Here is a 23,898-nt window from a genome sequence, read left to right as displayed (position 1 = left end):
TGACTTCCACCTTACACAGAAAAACATGCTGGAAGAACACAATACTACGATTTGATAGCATGCATCCTCGCCATGTCTTTGGTGGCATTATAAAGAGCCAATTCAATAGGATATCTAAGCTCTGTAGAGACAACATGGATTTATTAGTAGAAGCTGACAGAATGGAGACTATATTTATAGAGAGGGGCTATGATAAGACCCTGACCAAACGTATTAGAGCGCAGGCCTTAGGGGAGATACATACCTCTAATAATGCGGATACTTATAAGCCACGTCATGATGGTTTCACATTCAAACGTTCAAAGAATGCAACTGAGAGGGTATGATTTGTAACCACTTACACCAATGATAGTTTAAATATAAAGAAAATTATTACTGACAACTGGGGTGTTTTGACAACTGATGAACAGACACTGAAAATAGTAGGCAATGTCCCCTTATTTACCTTCAGCAATAATAAGAACTTAAAAAGGCTTTTATGTGCCAATTCAGGTGTTGCACATGCTGATAGAGAATTTAGTGTAGGAAGAATGGGTACCTTTCCATGTAATCACTGCAGTTATTGCAAATGTATTTCAAAAGATCAAGTTTTTATACATCCTGTATTGGATTATTCTTTTGTTCCTAGATTTCAAGCCTCCTGTGACACCTCTGGCCTGATATACTTGGCCACTTGTGAATCATGTTCTGTTTTTTATATAGGTTTAACCAAACAGAAAATTAAAAAACAGAATTTACAACCATCTATATGACATCAAATGTAATAATGAATTAAATGCTTTAGCAAGGCATGTCATGCTTTATCCTGACCATTTCTTTGTATTTAGGGTTTTGCAGATTGTTGAACAAAGTGTTAGAGGTGGTGATTACATGTGCCACCTGGAACAAAAGGAATTACAATGGATCTTTAAACTAAGGGGACATCATTCCCCTGGTTTAAATACTTATGTTTCACTTAGATCACATCTTAAATACCGTAGATGAGTTGGTTATGAACATTTTACAAGTTGTATATATATTTTATCATAGTTTCTATATATGATGTTTCAATAAAATTTTTTATTTAGTTTTATTATTGTTCATAACATATAGTGTTTATATGGTATTAATCGCATTTAGATTTATATTTATATATATTTTTTATTCAATATATGTTTGATGCTTAATATTTGAATCTTTTTATAATTATAATTCTGAGACTAGTTTACCATATTTAATAGTTTGAGCTTAGTTTATAGATTTAGCTCGAGAAATTATATATTTATATTTAGTTATATTAGAATTTATAGTGTTTGTTCTAAATACCATGTCTAATAGTTTTATGATAGATATATATGTTTTATTGATTACAAGAAAGTCCATCTGTCATTCTTTGTTATAACTTAGATTATAGATTAAATGCAATTTATTTAAGTTTGTATACCTGAAGCAATTTTATATTGTACTGTTGCTTGAAGAAGCTTCAACAATTATCCAGTTTATTAATTTATTAATTATCTAATTGTCTTAATGATGTATGTTTGATTATATAAGCTCAAGCAATGCTTATTGTAAGTTATGGTCTGAGGAAGCGTATCTCAAATACGCGAAAGCGCTTACCACCGTTAATAAAAGTTTTTGATGTTTAATATCTGAATAGATGTTTTGTTCGTGGTGAGTCCGTGGTTTTGTTTTATCTAAACCTTGAAGTAATGAAAGTAAAACACAAAACACATTAAAAGCATGCCTTCATCATGGCTTAACTTGTCAAAAACGGAACCCATCAAACTTCCATAGCAATCATACTTCCCTAAAACAAAATGTGCAAGATAGTCACATGCATAGAGACACACCTGCAGAAAACCAAGTGATACCTTCATTTTTTTTCATGTATGTGGGGACCCCCACTTTTGAACAGCCTTCCTCATGCAGTCATATAACTGCAGGGAAAGAGAATATCCTGGTATAGGTGAGAAAGACTTAACAACCATTACTGTAAAAAGCAAATGATACACATAAAACATTCCACAAGTTAAACTTTAGCAAGTTGGATTGTAAAGTCAATATTCTTAGAATTACCATTAGCTTAACAGCTGACATCCATAAAAACATAGAAAAATCTATTTACAAAAAATACTTTGTTTCTGTATTTCAAAATGTTGATGCAGTTGCAAAGCTACATTTAAGCTCTGTGAACTCTACAACATGTGCTTTCTGGGTCGTGAAACTGCATAACTTTGTTAACTTCATCGAGAAATGGAAATAAAATAGAGAGAGAGAAACGAAAAGGGAATAAGGAATGCATTAAACTTGTAACTGAAAGGTGAAGTGAAACTTTCTGCAGTTACTCAGAAAATAATTAATTTCTTGTATATACATTAAGTAACGCAACAGTTTAAAAATACAAAGATAAGGGTACATAAAAATGAAATTACACGACTCTTTAAAGTACATAGTCATCAATGTGCAAATGAAAAAATGTTCTGATGCATGTATGTGCCTGAATGTGGAACCTTATTTTCCTTAAAGGAGAACTACACCCACAAACTCAAAAAATGTGTTTATTTCATCATGGTTTGGCGTTTCCTACATTTTACCACCACTCTGGGACTATTTATAAGTTTTTAAATATTTTTATATGCAATTTCTCAGTCTGACCACATGGGGTCTGGCATATTGAAGTAATTCTAATTGCTTCATAACACTGAAAACTACAATGCATATTTTAGGAGAGGATGTTATTTATATATGCATTGCAGTTTTCAATGTTATGAAGCACAATTTCAATGTTGTGAGTTTTCAATGTTTTGGGTTTTCAGTGTTTTCGGATTTAGATGTTTTGGTCTCAATGTTATGAAGTAGACCCACATGGCTACATCAAAAGTGGCAAGTAAATGGTGAGTTTGAGTCCCTAACCATATATAGGATGATGGCGGTACTCCAGTGCCAAGAAGTAAGCTGTGCAGAATTGGATAATTCTACCACACTTACTTGGGAAGTGTGTGTGTGTGTGTGTGTGTGTGTGTGTGTGTGTATATACACAATTTTGTTTTCAAAACAGTTACCATGGGTAAAGGTTGCTGGAAGGCACTGTAGTTCAGACAGTGTGGTAAGAAATTTCAGTCTATGCAGTACCACAACAATAAATGTGAAGAATTAGGTGTATTAGATATAAACCAAGAGCTACTAACAGAAACGGCATCACATACCCTGTCCTACAACAATAGTTAATGCAAGCAAATTTTCTTTCAGCAAGCATAGCACATTAAGAATTAAATTTTTTTTTTCATACAAAATTATTACATCACCATTCTATTTGCAGTATGACATTACTTTGCTTCAATCCAATAACTGAATCATTTGCCATCAGTACAGAAGCTGTGTACAGATGCAAACTAAACAGGAATAGTCTAGAACAGAGTTTCACAACTCTGGACCAATCCACAACTTTTAACACTATGTCCACTGAATACTGTCAAATGAGTTTTACTTCCTAAAGTATGCCTACCCCATTAGCTTAAGATTTTGTGGTTTAAATTAAAACTGCATCCTAAACAAGTATGATTTGCAACAGTGTTCAGGACATGGTGTGCTGATATGGTGAAAATGTGATCTCCTAATGTGTAGTACATGGAACTGTTATCCTCAAGAACAACCACATCCAAAAACAGAAAAAAATGTTCACCTTACTTTAACCTTTTAACAATTACTGCACAAGAATCACTATATTTATTATTACTTTCTTACCCTCAAATACTATTTTCATTTAAAATAAAAATGAACATTTTGGACACGTCCCCTGGTGATGATGTACTTTTGTAAGATACAGCAAGGTCCTAAAAACCCACATGAGCAAGGATCAAAACAGACACAGGAAATGGTCATTTAAAAGCTAATCAAAACAATGGCTCTGGTACTGCTGTCCATGTATCAATGTCCTTCATATCATTCTATCAGCAGGCCCTCCTGAAAATAAGAAGCCCAACCTCTACTTTAGAGCACAGGGCCACCGCTTGAGTTGGTAGGTATACAACTTACACCCACCTTCAAGCAACATCAATTATAAAATTATTGGAATTCAAAACTCTGCAGAATTTCAACAACTGTTTCAATTCATCATTCTTAAAGCATTTTTTTTCTTAAAAAGGTCTCCATTCAGCTCCCCAATCAATGTTTCTCCATAAAACTTTACACAAGCATGTGTTCTGTTATTGTGTCTACATGAATTTACTCCTAGTCAGTTATCTCAAATTACTTTAGCCACCCCCAACACTAAGCTGACTGCATGTGATTAAACCCACATATTAAAAAGCAGAAGTTAGATAAGAACTGTCTACAAATCAATCAGACATCTCCTCTGACCACAATAATCCTCATCAAAGTCTAGAATGTTAGAATCTTCACCAACGCTTACATCCATATGGAAAAGCAATCTCCAAATAAGTGCTTAGCATGAGAAGATATTGTCCTAGCATAGTAAAGGAAACACTCTACACCTTTTACTGCAAAATGCAGCGGGGATGGTGGATGAAACAACTGTCTTTCAAGTTCTCTCTTTTTCCAATTAGCTAGTCCAATAGACAAAAAAAAAAATTTCAGCAATGAACTTTGTCAAGTTAACAATGCAAAAATCATCCGAACCGAGCAACTATTTCACAACTGTCTAGAATACATCTAAAGAAACATTTTGCACTAGCAAGATGTGGCATACCAAAGGGGACTTCACCATTCAAGTTTGTTCATGAAGTTCATCCAATAAAAACCCAACTTGTTTCTGCCAAGGTGTACAGCAATCTAATTTCGGAGTTCTCCATGAAGTCACCAAAAGCACTTAGGAAAATTTTATTTCGGGTATACTGACATTCTTAATGTTATTTGTCTTGTGTGTCAACACTAATAAATGACAAGCCTACAAAGTAAGTTTGTCCCTGTAAAACATTTTTCAGTTCCATTTGTGGAGCAATCAAACATTATGAACCTGTGGACTAAGCTTTCAAATACTATTGATCTGGACTAGTAATAAAGCCTGCCACACACAAAAGCAGTAAATTGTGTTTTTAATGAAAACACAATTAGCTACTTTATTTAGATTTGTAACTGGGATACAGTGCTGATCTGCATGCCCCTTTTTCAGAGACATACAACAATCAAATTGAGGATGAATGACAAATTCTGGACAAGCAGGAGCTCATTGATAGTTCATAAGCTTAATCTACTGTACTACCTGCCAGACCAGTATCAATATATAAACATCCTACCATGTATTTTTGAGAAACCTTTGACCATTTTACTCATATTTTGAATTTTCCTTCTCTTTTTTGCTGTCTGTACACATCATCTCTCTTTTTGGATGGCAACAATCTAGTTAACTGTTCTACCTCCAAAGCTTCTACAACCTCAGTATTCCTTAGAACTACTGTAAACTCAATAACACGCGGCTTGTTTTTACTTCTGAGATAAGCAAATGTTTAACTGTTGTGCTTTATTTTGTTCGGTTACTGCTTTACTAAACTATGGTGACAGATGTCATGGTTTCTGGACAAAGCTAACGTTAAAGAAATCCTCCGCCACACTCCTTCTACCCAGTTTACTAGGATTTAACTCTGATGGCAAGGTCACTAACGGCATGTCTTGCTCTCTTAAGACTGAATGTTCAGCCTGTCCAGATACCGGATGTTTCATTTTTAACAAATACACTCAGGTGCTACACCTGTCAATGCTTCATGCAAACGCAGCCGAATAATATCTCTACAATACTAGCTACTTCCTACTATGCCAATTACATAGTCGAGCATATTAGCTTACACTTAGACTAACGACACATTAATAGATGATCAAACGTATTATACGACTAACACAGTGCTTCTTGTGAGACACTGTAAAAGCTTCAGTTATAAAAAAAAATCCAAAACCTCTTTAGAAATGAATAATAGGGATGATGTTAGGCCACTGTCAAACGCTTGCAACGCATGTGCACCCCCCCCCCCCCCATTCATTTAATGACAGCACCTGGCTGGGCAGTAATAAACCCAATCTCTGCATAATGGTAGTGTCACATTTAATAGAGAGTTATGCACTCACCTCTAATTCTGTATCACCTGGTTCAGACACCCCGATCTCGCTCGGCAACTCTGCTAAATCTGTGACCCGAATCAGTCCGTCATGAAGGAAGATGGTCTCTTCCTTCACTGACAGCCACTGTGCTGAGTCCGCACCAGAGGAGCCCATTCCAAGGGGGATGAATCGATAGAACGTCAGAAAAGCTAACAACACTAAAAATAATGCCGTTAACCAAAAATAAACTATTCAACCATTTTGCATATTACTGAAACTGACAATAATACCAGCCGGTGTAGCTTGGCAGGAATTTCAAAGCAGTGACATCTTTCACTTATTATCCCGCTCTCTCTGAGTATTGCTTTAGTAGCTGTTTGCTTTGAACTTCCGAGAAGTAAAGTAACTGCTACGTAAAAACATCTCAGATACAGTACAGACATAACGGAGTGTGAAAACACTACTTGAAGCCCCTACAGCTGACTGAGAGACGCCATATTGGAAGCCAGCCGCTCCCATCATGCACTGCACCAACAATAACGTTTACAACAAAAGCATGTAAATTGGGAAACTGAAGGTCTAGTCCTGATAAGGAAAGAGCGAGGCTGAATTGTGGAGGGGTGGTAAAACTCGCTCATACATATTGCTGTCCTAGCTTTTGATGCAATAGCTCAAAATAAAACGTCAACCACTATCTGTATGTGATTGAGTTACAGCTGCGGTTTTTGTATGTTTTGTCTTAATTACATGTACATTTTTTTTCTGTTTTATTTTTATGTTTGTTTAAACTCATACTTGTTTAATGTTTCTCTTGGTGGCCGTAGGTATTTAAAACGTTGTTAAATCCCAGAACACCACAAGAAAGAGCCACAGCGTCAGATGTGAAATGTGAGGACCAAACTTTTAATTTAGTTTTGGAAGTGGCAATCGTATAAAACTTGAATTGCTTGTTCGCCGTATTGCTACTACATTATATTGGTACTTTTATTGCAAATGTGTATGCCTTTTGTTTAACTTTTTTATTACATTAGTTTCTTCTCCCTGATTGTGGCTGGAATGGGTCCTCTGTGGATCAGTCTACTACCATTGTCAACAATGAATGAATGGTAGCACAGATGTAAAGTAATTTGCTAACTGTGTCACACTTGGGAGCTAAATTACTGCTTTGCAATTGTAACACCTCCAATGTTACTCGTGCACACAGCTGGAGGGCATAAGTCTGCACATTACAATAAACTGGGAACACATTTTAAAATAGTGCCCATGCCATGCCTCTCAACTGTTCAGATTTTTGCAGAATGTCCATATTTTTGTCTGTTCCTCATCCCCAGTGTTTTTTTGGATTTTTGTGGAAAATCAGTGAGACTTGAATTCACTAAGTTGTTGTTGTGTCTTTCGGCTTTTCCTGGTTAGAGGTCGCCACAGCGGAACTCCGGTCCGCTAATGATTGGCAGCGGATTTTTACGTGCCGAGTTGCCGGCCCTGACGCACAACCTTCAACGAAGGTACGCCCATTCACGCATGTCTCCACGCAGAAGACGCTCTAGCTGAGAATCGAACAGTACAACGTCTTACTGTGAGGTGACAACGCTACCGCAGCACCACCACGGCAGTTAAGTAATGGCAGGCTTTTGAGTTTCAGACTTCATATCATTGGGAAAATGCATGGTAACACAAAACCTTTTATTCTAGCAACTTTCTAAGTTTATAAGAGCAATATATAAAACTTGTCCCCTTTTTAGGGATTTGTCCCCTCATTATTTTTGTCTTTGTGCAGATTTTTTTTGTGCTAAGAGGCCGAAAGCGGGCCCATTACAATAAACTGGTAACAAATTTTAGAATACACAACAATGCCCAACATGTATGTATGGCACAGAATTCCTGTTTTGAAGGTTCTGCCTATTTTTGTGACATTTTTTTACATGAAGTGAAGTGAATACTTCTGCCATGTTATTAATTATTCTGTCTTTGACAGCATGTCAAGTATTACTAAATTCAGAACAACTGTGGAAGGAAGTTAAACCTGTTTGCATGAATATGCTCTGTGAATTATTCTCAGTGATGTAAAACCACAGGATAGTGTAATTTTTTCCTCAAATGTGTATTAAGAGTTTATGTTTGCACTTAGTCACTTATTAAAAAATGCATTTCCACAAGAATTACTACCCCTCCCCCCCAACTCATTTCCTGGAAGTTTGCAGGTGATTGTGAGTTAACATACCCACAATGCCATACTGCATTCTGTGTCAAGACAACATAGATTTGAAAGGATAATTGCATGCTAAACGCAACTTTTTTTTAATTCCACACAATGTATTCCTTCTAAAAATATAACCCATGTGTTACATATATAAATAACATATTATTTAAGTTCTTGTTTCACCTTACAATTGTTACTTTTTCCCCTTTTTCAGGAAGTATGGTCTCTCATGAACCGATGTGATTCGATCCAACAACCTCCACCTTACAGGATGCTAGGATTACAGGTGTACGTGGCTGTAAGTTACACAGCCTTAGTGTTCGCTGTTACATCAGTAAGGTTAGTGAATGACACAAAGGCACAGTAGATGTAGTCTAATCTCCGTAAGATCTAGCCATCCATCCACATCCCCTTTTCCCATTTTGGGCATGTGTTGGGGTGTCACTTCAGGAGTGACAATCATCTAGAGCCAAGGTTTACACCACCAGATGGCTAGCCCTGCTGCTGATATATATACACATGTACATGCATATATGTATAAACTCCATGAGCTCTATATTCCAACTAAATTCCATGATAACTGTAGTCTTAACTAAATTCTCTTGGAGACCCGTCCACCAAATGCCATGAAAATAATTGGTTAGCTTATTAGCCTTAACACATTATATCTATATATAATCCCCTTAAAAAAGAAAATGTCTGGATTGTATATAAGGCACAGCATGCATTATGTTCAGTTGATCACTATACATTGACCATAACACTACACTAACCATGTTGTGTGCTATTTACATAAAAATGTGAAACTTTTTTTTTTTTATAAGAGAGTACACCCCATTTCCATCCACATAATCCAATCATACTGACACCAGTCAGCCCTTGTGTTCCTCCCACAGGGCAAGAGCTAAACCCATTTATTCCCTGGAAACAGCAAGAGCCTTGCACCCCATTTATTTCCTGATGGGGACAAGAGCCTACTCAGCCAATTTGCTCCCATTGGAGGAGAGAGTTGGGAGTTATTGAGTGGGTTAGTCTATGGCCTTATGGGTGGAGAACCTAAATCCACCGCCACCACCCACCCCTTTGTCTTTGGCTTTTGCAACTGCTTGCATTTGGGATGCATGACCCTGTACACATTACCGCTTGCGCTGCTGCTCCCAGTAAGTGAGGAAATGTCTGATGCAAGCACAGCCATTCACTCTTACTAAAGTAACCATCATCAATCTCTGCCCCCCGATAGGCATGCCAATTCTCTCCACTTTAGTTCCAACACTTAATTTACCTCATAACCAAATTAGTTAAAATCTAGTGGAACAATAATAAAACTAGCAACCATAGAGGAATAGCTGTCATCTAATCAGATGTTAGGTTGGCCTTTACAAGCTCCCCCTCCCATCCGGTAGAGACTGGAAAGGAAGTAAAGGAACTCTGAAATCAAATCAAGCATATACAAAGACAGTACATAACCAAGCTTTTGGCAGCATTAAAAATAGAGAGGAAAAAAGAAAAAAAAAACAGTTTTAATCAGTAAGGACTCCTGGTTTTCCTTAATTAAATACATGGAGTAAAGAAATGAGCTTTTAGATAGTTTCATTCCATATTTGGTTTACCTGCCATAACCTTTGATTAAAGTGCTAACTCCCCCCCCCCCCAAGTTATTCTTGGGTCAGAAAACGAAACAATTTACCTTCCAGTTCCATGGTCCTTATTAGGAGGTGAAAGATACTTTTTTTCTCTATTTTTTGTAACAGTTCACTGATGCCCCAGGATGGGCCTGCTTGGCAGTGCTACACTGTCTTGCCCTAACATCATCCCTCCCACCCCAACATCATATGTGTTATACACAGCCATTTCTCCACCCCCCAAACAACCACCCACAGTTCCTCATGTGAGTCTCCTATCCAGTGTTCCACCTCTTAGCATACCTCTTAACCAATCCGTTTCACATCACCACCTCCACCATATTATGGTGTGATATTTCCACTGCAATGAACATATTTCATTCTAATCAGCCTTAACACGACTCAAGTTACACTTTACAAACAGGTCCTCAGTGAAATAACCAGCATCATATAATTTCCAAACCAAAACATTAACCTTATTATTTGGCATGGAAGATGTGAATTTACATATTATTCCCCAAGATAAAAAAACTGGGCTAGGCTAGACAGAATTTACATTTCACAGGAACATATGCATTTAACTGAATGTCTTGATATGCACCCAATAATTTCAGATTATGCACCATTAATAACTGAAATAAAAACACAGGGTAATGAAATAAACATGAGACACTGCCACTTTCCCACCTATCTGTTGAAAAGAGAGGAATTTAAGGAATGGATAGTGGAAATTATTCAGAAGATAGAAATTTCTTCTGAAAATACAGTTAAGGAGTGGGATAAAATTAAAGCAGAGTTTAAAATAGGGTGGAAATAAAAAAGGGACATATGGTTAAGAAGGAATAAGAATTATTTAGAGGGAATGACAAATGTTAAAAAGTATTGCAGTAAAGGGAGAATTTCACAGAACAAGAAGAGGCTCCACTGCAGAATGCTAAACAGAAAATAAGGGATTGCCTTGATAAAATGCATGAGTTTAGAAAGATTGCTATTAAGCAACTGTTTTTCGATAATAACTCTAGAGCACAAAAAGTTTTAGCACAACAACTCGGGCAACAGAAAGTAGAAAGGGCCGTCACCAAGCTTAGGGAGCCTATAACAACGAAGGTAACGAGATCCTGTAGAGGTATTAGAACTTTCAGAAATTCTATTGAAGTCTGTATAAAGCAGAGAAATATGGAAACCAAGAAAAGGTGCAAATGGAAATATTTATGGAATTATATGTCAAGGTTAGAGGTAGATGAGGCTCAATTACTAACAGTTAGGATAGGAGGAGATGAGATAAAAATGGTGATGTATAACCAATCTGCAGGAAAGTCCCCAGGAACAGATGGCATTCCTGGGGAAGTTTGGAAGCTAGGAGGGAAAAAAACTGATAAAGATCTGGAAGGTTTTGTTTAACAGTATTTTAAGAGCAGTACCAACATCTTGGAAGAAAGTGGTGGTAGCTGTAATACCCAAAGAAGGTAAAGATCCATCAGCTCTAGTTTCATACAGGCCCATTTCAATAATAAACCATGATTATAAAGTGTTTATGTGTATAATGGCTAAAAGAATAGCAAAAGTGATGCCAAAATTGATAGGTATGAATCAGTGTGGTTTTGTGGAGGGGAGGCAAACATTTCATAACATTAACGGAACATTGATGATCCAGTAGGAAGCAGAATGTAAGAAAACACTACTGTCGTTAGTGGGTCTTGATGTAGAGAAAGCATTTGACAGAGTAAGCTTGAACTTTGTGAGAAGGGCAATGGAAGCATTTGCATTCCCTAATAAAAATATAAGGTTTATCAGGAGGATATATGAGGGATTGCAGGTGAAAATTAAAGTGAGTAGGGTCCTCTCTGATAATTTCTGCTTGAAGAGAGGAACCAGAAAGGGGTGTCCTCTTTCCCTTTTGTTATTTGCAATATATTTAGAACCATTGGCAATGAAAATAAGGGACTTAGAAAGTCAAGGATATAATTGGCATGGTAGTCAAGTAAAGCTGGCTGTGTTTGCAGATGATATTATTTTATACTTGACAAAATCAGTAAGGGTCATTACAGTGTTATGGAACATTTTGAGACAGTTTCACATATTTTTGGGATACAAAATCAATGAAGCTAAAGCAAAGGCAATAGTGGTAAATTATGTACCTACACACAAATTTATTCAGCAATGTACACATTTATGGGGACATGATAAGATGAAGTATTTAGGACTATGTATTAAAAATGATTCCAGTGTGGCATCTAAGGATATGTGGGAAGAGACTAAACAAAAGATACTACAAAAACTGAGAAAATGGAAGCTCTGCTATATGGATATGGCTAGTAAGATATAAACAGTTAAAATGTTTTTAGTCCCTTTACTCTTTATACACAGATCAGGCATATTTTTGACAACCAGATGAGAAGCTGTGGATAGTAATTAGTAAAGAGCTGAAGGATTTTATCTGGGAGGGGAAGACAGCAAGAGTCAAGTGGGATAAGCGGATTCTTCCCATAGAAGAAGGCAGATTGTGATTACTCTTCCCATTCAGAGCAACACATTTAAGGCTCCTATACATAGCACAAGCAGAAAACTATAATTCAAAGTGGAAAGGGATGATAATAAAACAGGGGGGGGAAGTTCAAGAAACAACGAGAGACTGGTATTTTGGATGCAGACCTTTAAAGATAATAACATTGATCATACAGAATACCATATTCATAAAGTAGCAGAAGTATTCTAAGAACTAAGCCAACATGGGAATGGAGAAAGGAGATTCTGCTGATAGGGATGACTGCAATTAGGGATACATACAATAGGAAAGAGGGTGCTGGAATTTATTGTAGAAAACTGACAAAGGAACCAAGTTATTGGGAGCAAATTACTATAGAGGGAACGGTAATAGAATGCGAAGACACCAAAAGTTTATTTGGACTTCAGGTTAGAGATTGCCTTCCCTATCAATGATTGGTATCAAGAGTATAGGCAAAGAGAAAGAAATGGGGGGGTCCTAAATGAAAAAAAAAACAGCACTGGTAGAGTTTTTAGTAGGCTCTAAATCAGAAGCTGCAGTTAAAAAAGGAATAATTAGTAGAGCCTATAAAATATTGCATGATAACTATAAGAATCAATCAGATGAGGTTAGAAAGGATTGGGAAGAGAAATTGGATAAGCAATTCACAAAGAAACAATGGGGGTATATGTTTATCTCCCAAATATGCAACAAAATGTAGAAAATTTAGGATTTTTGCATGGAAATGTATACATAGATATTTTTATACCCCAGGTAGACTCCAGAAGATTTTTCCTCAGGTAGACAGCAAATGTTGGAGGTATGATGGGGAAGAAAGGGGTAACTGGGAACATATTTTCTGGGAGTGTGATATGTTGGCAGACTTTAAAGACTCCCTGCAGGCTACTGTGTCAGAGATGCTGGGTGAGCAAATTGGTGTAACTAGGGAAATTATTTTTCTGAGCTATGACACAGAATTGGAACTACCTAGATATAGTAAGACCTTGCTATTGATCTTTATAAAAGGATAGGAGCAAATTACAGAGAAAAAAGAACTGCAAGTGGGATATTTAGAAAAGAGTAGGAGCAAACTGCATGAAAAAATTGGAAATTGTGGGAACAATACATGCAGAATAATGTTTTGGAGGAGGAGTGATTCTTAAGGGAAGGCAGGAATTACGCAATTTATGTAATGTTGGATTTATGATAATTATTTAAAAGCATGTCTGTGATGTGAAATGTAACTGTGAACATGTTAACATGGTTTGTTTTCTTTTCTATAAATGTATGTCTTAAGTGATAATTCAAGAAAGGTGTTAAAAATAACTCCCAGCAGATGCTTAGGAATATATGTGTATGTAATCTCATTGTGCACCTTTACTGGCTAAATTAAGTATTCCCCTTATTTTCTACACACTGTTAGTTCAACTGTAATATAACCAATAACACTGAATTGTAAAACATATATGCCACTGTGCTTGTCTTTCTGCATGTATGTAAGTGCCCTTTTTGTGTGCACAACCTAAAATGGAGATCACGTTCCATTTAGTGATAGGGACAATTTACAATATGTTTGTATAACACATTTGTTGTCAGTTTGCTGGGTGCCTTTTGCTTGATATTTGTTATTAATTCCAGGTTAGTAGTCATACATGGTCTGCAGTGTTTGGCCACCCCATCCTGATCTGTGCAACATGTATATGTACAAGTGCTAAAGAGCCAGTATACTATGTAATTACATCCTTTATATACCCGTTCTGCATGATACACGTTGCCACTTTAAATTCTTTATTATGCCTGATGAGGTATACTTAGTGGTTGTGTGGCACAGCTTGTAGGGCTAAGTAGTATTTGATACAGAGGCAGTCTGTTTTCTGTGTCACATTTCAGGGTTTTTGATACAGTCTGTGGTGGTGGCAGGTGTGAAGTACACTCAGAACAAGGACGTTACTTGTGCTGTATAGTGTCGGTGTGTGTGTGTGAAGTATGCATTTATTTCCTTTCTGGTGTGTGCTTACCGTTAGGATATGCTGGCAGCAGTTGATTGTGTATAGTGCAGTTTCTCACTTCACAGTCATTAACAGCAGCTGTATTCCTGCACACTGTGACCCAAATATAGTTTTGATGGTGCGGTTTGTTATAAGCCCACTGAGGTTATGCATTCTCACAGGTATGCAGTAGTGTTCCACTCACGTTTGACTACATTTCGGTTCAACAGTTATATAAGGAGGGCCACTACACTTGTAACTGGTATGTACACTTCCCAGTGGGTTACTGGACGACAGACTACCATTGTGCTAAACCATCATGTACAGAGCATATTGGAATGCACTTGATATATCCTCCTCATGTGTGTTGTAATATATTATATTCTCTGTGATGAATAATGTCAGTCTTCATAATAAAGTACTGTCAATAGTAACAGACCTCAATTGCATATTGAAGCATGAAAGTGTATTACTTTGCTGGCCTGATAACATATGTGTAATTGTTCCACATGGGTATATGACATGAACCATGACAGATGTATGTGCATCTGTGGTCTGCATTCAGATTTGTGGCTAGTTTTCGTGCGTAGTGACTATATATTTAATGTGTTGGGTTTATACCTCTCAGCTGTTCATTATTTGACAAACTGGCCTTCTGTGTTCAGCATAATTTTTTTATGTGTCTTACAGGCATTTTGTTTAGGGGAAATCATTGTGAGTTCTACTCCGTAAATCCCGATAATCATTTGTGATTCATATATCTTATCATTCATGACATATATGGTATTGGCTAACCTGATACTATTCGGACATTCTTATGTGATTCGTGGTGAAATGCAAAATATGGATTTTTGTGCCTGCTTTCCTGTTTTGCTCTCTTCAGATGTGTCACTGTATAAGTTTTATGAGTACAGTAAGGTGAACTTCTGATTAACAGCACAGAAGGCACACTTGATTAGAGTGTAGTACTGCACAGTGATAAGGGTAAAGGATGGCTAATAATACAGACTTCTCCAATTTGTTTCATTGCCTGTTATAGAGGATCAATGATATGTTAGCCCACTAATTGACAAACTACAGTAACAAAGACATGCCCAAACCCTGCCAGATGACTATGGGTCTGGCAAGAAGAGAGCAGCCCCATTATATAAGCCAGAACCTTCCTGCACGTGGTTCCATTGGAGCAGCATCACCGTGTCCTACCACATGAATTAAGACATTTGGAACCACGTGAGAGACATCATCCAAGACATATTTAATTACCAGATGCAGATGATGGCCCAGTTTTTCAGGCATATGGCTCATGCCCTGTGTGACTCCTTCTCCGAGATCACCACGGACCTCATCTGTGAGTTTCAGTTCCACCAGGAAGATCCTGCTTGTAGCCTGCATGTGAGAGCCACATAATTTTACCATTATTGATGTAATGGCACATATTTGTACAAATTCTACTATATGACAGTCATGCTCTCCTTCTAAGTTTACTGGTGCTATACCACAGGATGTGCTCCCATGTTGCCATTTGCTGTGCATGGCATAGGTCTCTCATTCCCTACAATATGCCAGCCTGTTGTACTGTGCAGGACATTTAACAGTGTTACTCATTCTAGACCCATAGCTGTCTTCAGGTCTCTACATAGTCATTTGGTGGCATGTCTGCTGACATTATATATTGTAGACACTTACACTGTGTTACACCACAGTCAATGTGTACAGTCCAACAAAAGTGGTATCCACTGATCTATACTGCAGTACAGTGTTAATGCTTACTTATGTCACCCTGGTGTATCTGTGCTGAGGGACACTTAGGTCATTGCTATCATTAGTAATATTGGCATCCATTGGTTCATGTTTGTCTTGGATTAAGAGTATATTATTAGTGAATGTTTACCTGTAGAATGGCACTGTTGACAGGCTGGGGTCTATGTCTGTATTGCATCACACTGTGTGGGATACTATGTGGAAACATATCCCCCTTTTTGGTTTTTACCTTCATCCAATAATGTGCACCAATGATGCTGACAATGGCTCATGTGGGAGTGCTTCCTTCCCTTTCCTGCAGTGAGTCTGTACATTGAATCACATGCACATCAGAGACACATAGTACTACTGTGGTACATGGGCATACTGTGTGTCATCAGTGACAAGTTGATCATGTATGTACAAGTGCCCTGCACTCTTGTATTTGTGTGCATGCCAGTAACACCTGTGTATTTGGTCAAACCTGTGGGTTGTGCTTTCCCACAGGTTGCACATTCCACAGTTCCAGGCATTCTGCCATATTGCCCAGTGCCATGTTACAGGTGCATGTAATATTCACATGAGTGAGTCTGTATGTGGCCCCTGTTGACCAGTCATGGGTTGCACTTGTACAATTCCTCATCACAACTGCACACAGCATATTTGTGGACTCCATTCCCTGTGTGAAATAATATAGCTCCAGACTTTGAAGATAGCTAATAGTCCTTGTACACCAACAAATAAGGGTCAAACAAGTGCAAAATTCTTGCTGCAGAACTTTTTACACTGCTTTACAACTGATTGAGTTTGAACTATACCTCTGAGTTTATGGTTCAGTGTGGACAAATGCTGTGATAGCAGTGTTTCAAGTTTACCACCCTATTTATCTATGTTTGTCATCACCTGAATGCTATTGAAACCACTTTTGCCACTTCCAGACTACTGTGGGGATGTTCTTGTCAGGATTTGAGATATGGAAGTCTATTTGAGTTAATGTGGAATATTTATTTGATTCCATTTTGAATCTGAAATTACTTTATGAATTACATTTGAATTATTATGGGTGGAACTGTTTACACTCCGTTTAAAAAGGTGACAGTGTTGTTCTATTAGTGCCATTATTGTAATAAATGAAAATGGTTTACATCATTTCTACTTCTTTTTAGTTATATGGGCAGCTGCCCAGTTGTTTAAACATCTTTTTTACGTGCATTAATAGAAAAGAAAGCAAACTATAGTAACAGATACCATTGTAACTGTCATACAGTATTCATATATATTTTCTTTTTAGCACTTTTGATTCACCCCAGCATTACATACATTTCTCAGTTCCCACCTTCCCTTAAACCGCAGTATTCCTCATGAACATTATTCTGCATGTATTGTTCCAACAAATTCCATTTATTTCTATGAAACATGTTCCTTTTCTTTTCTAAATATCCTACTTCTAGTTCTTTTATCTTCTTTACAAACATCAGTGCTTCAGTTGCAGTCGGTATGTCTTTTGATTTCCATTTTCTGGTACTTGCTTTTTTTGCAGTAAATACTATTAAACTTGGTAAAGCCTTACCATTTCATGGCAGTTCAGATTCTGCACCCCAGCTCAAAAAAAAATATTTCCTTGGTTACTACCTTTTTTTTCCTCTGACATTTCCATTAAGGTACTCTGTAAGGAAATGACAATGTGTTGCATTCCCTATAGTCCAAGAAAACATGTTCCCAGTTAACTCTCTTCTCCATCACACCTCCAGCATTTGCTGTCTACCTGAGGAAAAAAAATCTCTGAAGTCTACTTGGGGTATAAAAATACTTGTGTAAACACTTTTAAAGCAAAAAAAAATAAAAAATCCTTAAAACTCAGGACCTTGCTGCATGCTCCAGAGTATTTCAGGTTTCTTCCAATTATCCCTTTATAAATTGCCTTTCCATTTTCTTTTCCCAATTTTTCTAACCTCCTTTGATTGATTTTTTGTAGTCATCACACACTATCCTATGCACCCTAGTAATTATTCACTTTTAACAGCAGCTTCTGTTGTAGACTTTACTATAAACTCTACCAAAGCAGGCCATTCGCTTAGCACTCCCCTGACTCCTTCTCTGGTCAGGTAATAGTTTTTCAATTCCTGATAGGGAGGGCAGTCTCTAACCTGCAGTACAAACTTCTGCTTAGCCTCAGCCTACTTTCTATCCCAGGTTGTTTGTTCCCAGTACCTTGATTCTTTTGTTAATTTCCTCCAGTAAATTCCAGCCCCTTTTTACTTATTTTCTACACCCCTACTTGCAGTCAACCTTATTGGTAAAATCCTCCTTTCTCCATTCCTGGACCAGCTATTAGAATACTTCCTGTTGTTTTATGAATATAATATTTTGTATGGTTCTTCTTATTCTCCTTAAGGACTTGCATCCAAAAATCCAACCTCTCTTAATTTTTCATATATTTCCCATTTCATCACCATCACTTTCCTCTATCACTATAACATTCTGTATGTGCTGTGTATACAAACATTAAATGCATTGCTCTAAAGTACCTCTTCAGATCAGATACTCCTAAACCTCCTTGTTCTAAGGGAAGACTGAACTTATCCTACTGAACTCCTGCCATCTTTTTCCCCAAGTATATTCATTCAACACTTTATTAGTTATCATCCAAAGCTTCTCTAGTTGATAAAATACACATGACTTGTGTATAAGCCAAAAGGGACTGAAAATACTTCCCCTGTTTGTACCTTACTATCCATGTCTATAATCAAGAGCTTCCAGATTCACTTTTTTATATTATGTTTTGTTTAGTTTCTTTCCCCATATCTTTAAATTCCCTTAGATGCTATAAAAGAATCCATATTAATCCATACACCTAAATACTTCATCTTACCATGCCTCCAGAAGTATGGATATTGTTGAACCAGTATGTGGGTGGACACATATTTTACCACTATAACCTTTGTTTTATCTTCATTTATTTTCATAGCCTGACCTGAAACTGCCTCAAAATGCCCCTTTTTGAATTTATCATGTGTAAAACAACATAATCTGCAAATATAGCTAACTTTTCTTGATTACCATACCAGTTATATCCTTGAATTTCTGAAGCCCTTGTTTTCTTTGCTAAATAGCTTTAAATAAAGCAAGTAACAAAAATGAAAGAGGTCATCCCTGCCTGGGTCCTGTGCTCAAATATAGCTCATCAAAGAAGAGCATTTCTACCTTAATTCTTGCCTCTGACACTTCATAGAGCCTTCTTATTAACCCTATTATTCTATAAAGGAACACAAATGCTACAACTAACGTGCTCATAAAATCCCAGCTGACTCATCAACTATTTTTCTGCATCAAGATTCACCAACAATAGTGGCATTTTCTTAAACTCTGCTGTCTACGTGATTAACATTGTTTTAGAAATGTTGGCAAATGTTTGCCTCCTGCCCACAAAATCTTATTGGTCCATTTCTATCAACGTTGGCAATGCCTTTGGGATTCTGTTAGCTAGCATAGTGCTGGATACTTTACAATCACAGCTTAACATTAAATCAGTATGTATGAAGCCACGCCTGAAGGATCTTTACCATCTTTGAGTTATACAGACACCACAGCTTTATATCAAGATGCTGGCAACCAACCCCCCCCCCCCGCTTTAAAAATATTGTTAAGCAAAACTATCCAGACTTTATCACTTTCTTCTCTAATAATTTCCATATTTCCACATGAATACTGTCTGTTCTTGGAGGCTTCTTGATTGATTATACATCTCCATTTTATCTAATTTCTTCCAGTCTCAGAAATTAATTGACAAGTCTTATCTTCCTCTAATCTTGGCATAATTATGTCTTCCTTAAACATTTATATTTATGCCCTTTCCTGCTTTCCCTTTTCCTCTACTTTATACAAATTTCCATAAAATATCTAAAATATATCCAATACCATTATAGCATTTCTGGTTATTTTTCTTGTCATAGGCTTCTTAAGTTTGGTCGCAACTCTTTTTTCTACTTTATAGAAGCAATTATGCTAAAAGGTGTTGTGCTCCAAAATTTTTTATAAAAAAATAGTTGCTTAACAGCAGTCTATAAAATGCATACATTTTATCCATGGGTTCATAGGTGTTTACTAGGTGAACAACCACAAGGGCCTTTTTAAGCCTAGCCATGCATGCCAAATCTCTGACAAGTTCTGATACCCTTGATAAGTGTAAGCATGGGCCTGAGAGATGAACCATTTACAGGTTACCTGTGTCCATTAGAGACATAGGTGCCAAACCAGGGATGGATTTCCTGTTTCCCATCCAGTTGTCTAAATTGCACTTGAATTGGGTTAGGGAGGAACTCTGCTTAACAAGGATGGGGAGCCTGCTCCATAGACAGGGTAGTCTCTGAGATACATACCTAACTCTCCAGCAGGTCCTATTTATATGACAGGCAAGGTTTATGTCTTTAGAATGGGTAATTCTGGTGCTGTTGGTTTTGTGGATATACAGGAGGTCCATCAGAGTGGGGTCTGACAATGCCCTGTATGGCAGGCCTAGATTTCCCTTCAAAAGCCTACAGGAGACAGAATACAGTGATAGGGCCTTGAGGTAGTCTGCATAGGAAATATTACTTACACCCTGTATTCTTTTAGTGAGGAACCTCTGTGGACGTTCCACTTGTTGGATATGCCTGGTTAGGTACATACCAAAGGGGGCACTGTATTCAATAATAGGTCTGATGAATGCCAAATAAAGTGGAACAATTACTTCCTTGGACTTAGATGCCATATCTTTGTTTATAAATTGCGCACTATAGAATGATTTCCTCACCACTGTAGACACGTGATGATCAAAGACTAGATTACTATCTATGTGTGTCCCTAAGTCCCAGACTACTGAGACATCTCTAAGGGGTGTGTTGTCAATATGATAGTTACCAAGGATGAATGACTTCCCAAAGGATACTGTTATGCATTTCTTGTCATTTAGTTCTAGTCCATGGCTCTGCCACTAGTTGTTTGTGTCTGCCCCTCCTGGAGAACATTTGTGTCAGTGTAAGATTCAGTGACAGCTGCTAATTTGCAATCATCTGCAAATTTATTCAGCTAGAGACCACTGATATTGGCCTTGACGTCTGAGCAGTAAATGCCAAAAAGGAGCAGTCCAAGGACTGATCCCTGAGGGACTCCACGTATGACTGGCCTCTTTGTAAAGGTGGACTCCCAAATTCTAACTTCCTGGGTCCTGTTTGTAAGCCAGTTGGCTATCCACCCGGTGACATACAGGTTTGTACCTAACCTCTTGAGTTTGTCAACAATACCTGAGGGGGTATTGTGTCAAATGCCTTGGCCAGGTCAAGGTAGGCAGTGTGAACTATTTTGCCCTCATCCATTGCTTTGGTAACCTTCTTAAAGCCCACCAGGTTGAGTAGGCATGATCTGCCCTTGATGAAACTAAACTAGGTTGAGTTCAGCATCTGGAGGTTTACTATGTCTCTATTGATCATCTCCATGATAATTCTTTCCATGGCTTTACATACAAGACTAGTGAGACTTATGGGTCTGTAGATGGCCCACCTTTATGCAGCGGGACGCCTGTTGCCTTTCTCCATTCATTTGGCAAAAAGCCTGTTTGGAGGCTTACAGCTAAATAATAATTTCAAAGGCCCTGATAGGTGATGTTTCATGCTATTTAGAAGCCATCCTGGGATATTGTCTGGGTCCATTGATGCAGTGTTCTTGGTCTTAGAGAGAGTATTAAGGACCTGCTCCCTAGTAATAGTAGGCAGAGTTATATTTGATGATATTTCCTGAGGGAAGTTTGAGGGGGGAGAGAAGGGTAAAGCTGGAGCTAATTTTATCAGTCAGGAGGTTTGCTATATCTTCTGGCTCAGTATAGGTGACTCCATTTACAATGAGCTCTGCACACAATTGTGTATTGCCTTTGAGGTTGTGGACATAGCTAAAGAATGCTTTGCGGTTGTCCTTGGCCTGGGAGGCCAAACTTACCTCAAATTTGGTTTTGGTAGACTTTATTTGTCCTCTGAGTTGTTCGTTTAGTTTGAGTAGAGTGCAACCTGCTAGGTGCTGTACCTCCTAATTTTTGCCATGATGTTCTTCCTCCTGTTATACAGCCGATTGATTTTGTGATTCCACCAGGGGGGCTTGTTTTTTGAGTTAGATCTGTACTCCCCACTTAAGCACCATGTTCAATAATAGCCTCGTATCAGGCTTTGTGCCCACTGAATAGTGCACAGCAACAGTTATCCCACTCCACAGTGGGGCAGTCACCACTTATCCCGGGAACTATCGACCTATTAGCCTGACGAGCCTGGTCTGCAAGGCCATGGAACGTATCATCATGGAACTCATAAACAAAGATATTGGTAACCTCCAAACTCTGGATCCCACCCAGTTCGGGTTTGTGAAAGGCAGATCATGCCTCCTGAACCTGATCGACTTCTTTGAGGCAGTCACCAAAGCCGTGGATGAGGGTAAGGTGGTTCACACAGCCTATCTTGACCTCGCCAAGGCTTTCGACACCATCCCCCATTCTGGAGTTATAGCTAAACTCACTAAACTAGGTATAAATCCCTACGTCACAAGATAGGTTGCCAACTGTCTCACTGACAGAACCCACACTGTAAAAGTTGTAGACTCCAAATCTGACCTCAAGGCAGTGACAAGTGGAGTGCCACAGGGTTCCGTCCTGGGACCTCTCCTGTTTGGTATCTACTTCTCTGAAGTACAGGCTAACACAGAAGGCCTCTGGCTGATGAAGTTCACAGATGACTGCAAACTAGGAGCCATAGTCAAGTCCCCAAATGATGTGGACATCCTACAGAAGGGCCTCACTGAGACAGATGCCTGGTGTCAGAGCCATGGCCAAAAGATCAATGCCAAAAAGTGCAGTGTCATCCCCTTTAGTAAAAAGTCTGTACCCATGGACTACCACATAGGCAGCAATCTACTTAACACCGAATGCGTGATAAGAGACCTTGGGACCCAGGTGGACAGTAGTCTCTCCTTTGATAGTCACATCGCCACAGTAGTCAAGAAGTCCTTCTACATGGCACACTCATCTAGGAAAAAAGAGGTCATTGTTCCCCTCTACTCATCACTCATTAGACCCATTATAGAGTACAACGCCCCTTTTGGAATGTACCTCACAAGACATCTGCAGCAGCTGGAAAGGCCACAGAAGTACCTCACAAAGAGGATTATTGGCCTCAAACAAATGCCCTACACTGACCGCCTGAAAAAACTCAAGCTTTACTCCGTAGCATATCGCCTACTCCGAGGTGTTCTCTACCTAACATATAAAGCTATGTCAAACCCAGAGCTGTTGGACATGCTACACCTAAAGAAATCCCAATCCCTCCAAGCTACACGCTCTAGGGACCTAAACCTTGTCACCACAATAAACAGGACACACTGGAGGGATAGATTCCTGTCCCAGAGACTTCCTATACTCTGGAACAAGCTACCCATCTATGTCAAGCAAAGTTCTTCATTAACACTCCTCAAGAAAAATCTTGATGAGTGGATGGGAAATAGGAAATACACTCCAGGGATCACTTCTGTGTCTCTGCTGGACAGTGGCACAGGAAAATAACTTTCTTGGGTGGTGTAAGCTATGGTACCTTGCTGGCTAGGCTTACATAGGCCCTTGGGCCGATAGTCTAGTACCTACCTATGAACCAAATTATTACAAAACATTTTAAGAACAATAATGTTACAATCTTCAAAAATAAAACAAAAACATCTGCAGTTTAAATAATTATAACAAATTAGTGATAATATAAACACATTGGTTAAGAATTGATACAAGTTATATGACAATCGTTTAATATTTATAGAAATTTTAGA

At 38.0% G+C, this 23,898-nt stretch overlaps 1 protein-coding gene and 1 long non-coding RNA gene across 4 annotated transcripts in view; one reads left to right on the top strand and one right to left on the bottom strand.

Moving 5' to 3' along the window:
- The window catches only part of HECTD4 (HECT domain E3 ubiquitin protein ligase 4), a 5,422,508-nt gene extending 5,415,965 nt beyond the window's left edge, over positions 1-6,543 (bottom strand). For both annotated transcript variants that reach the window (XM_044068422.1, XM_044068423.1), the window contains exon 1: positions 6,061-6,543. In XM_044068422.1, the coding sequence (XP_043924357.1) occupies positions 6,061-6,207 (147 nt within the window). In that variant the 5' untranslated portion in view covers positions 6,208-6,543. The remainder of the gene's footprint in view (positions 1-6,060) is intronic.
- Positions 6,544-6,605: 62 nt separating this feature from the next.
- LOC122799402 overlaps positions 6,606-23,898 on the top strand; it is a 37,633-nt gene continuing 20,340 nt past the window's right edge. The window contains exons 1-3 of one of the 2 annotated variants that reach the window (XR_006364466.1): positions 6,606-6,760; positions 6,858-6,921; positions 8,448-8,572. This is a non-coding gene — a long non-coding RNA (uncharacterized LOC122799402). The remainder of the gene's footprint in view (positions 6,761-6,857; positions 6,922-8,447; positions 8,573-23,898) is intronic. The other variant, XR_006364467.1, reaches the window with a different exon arrangement.

Source organism: Protopterus annectens, chromosome 4.part0 (assembly GCF_019279795.1).
Source record: "Protopterus annectens isolate FY-2018-M chromosome 4.part0, PAN1.0, whole genome shotgun sequence".
Lineage (NCBI taxonomy): Eukaryota > Metazoa > Chordata > Ceratodontiformes > Protopteridae > Protopterus > Protopterus annectens.
Note: the sequence above shows the minus strand (reverse complement) of the source record. Positions and strands in the feature narration are given on the sequence as shown.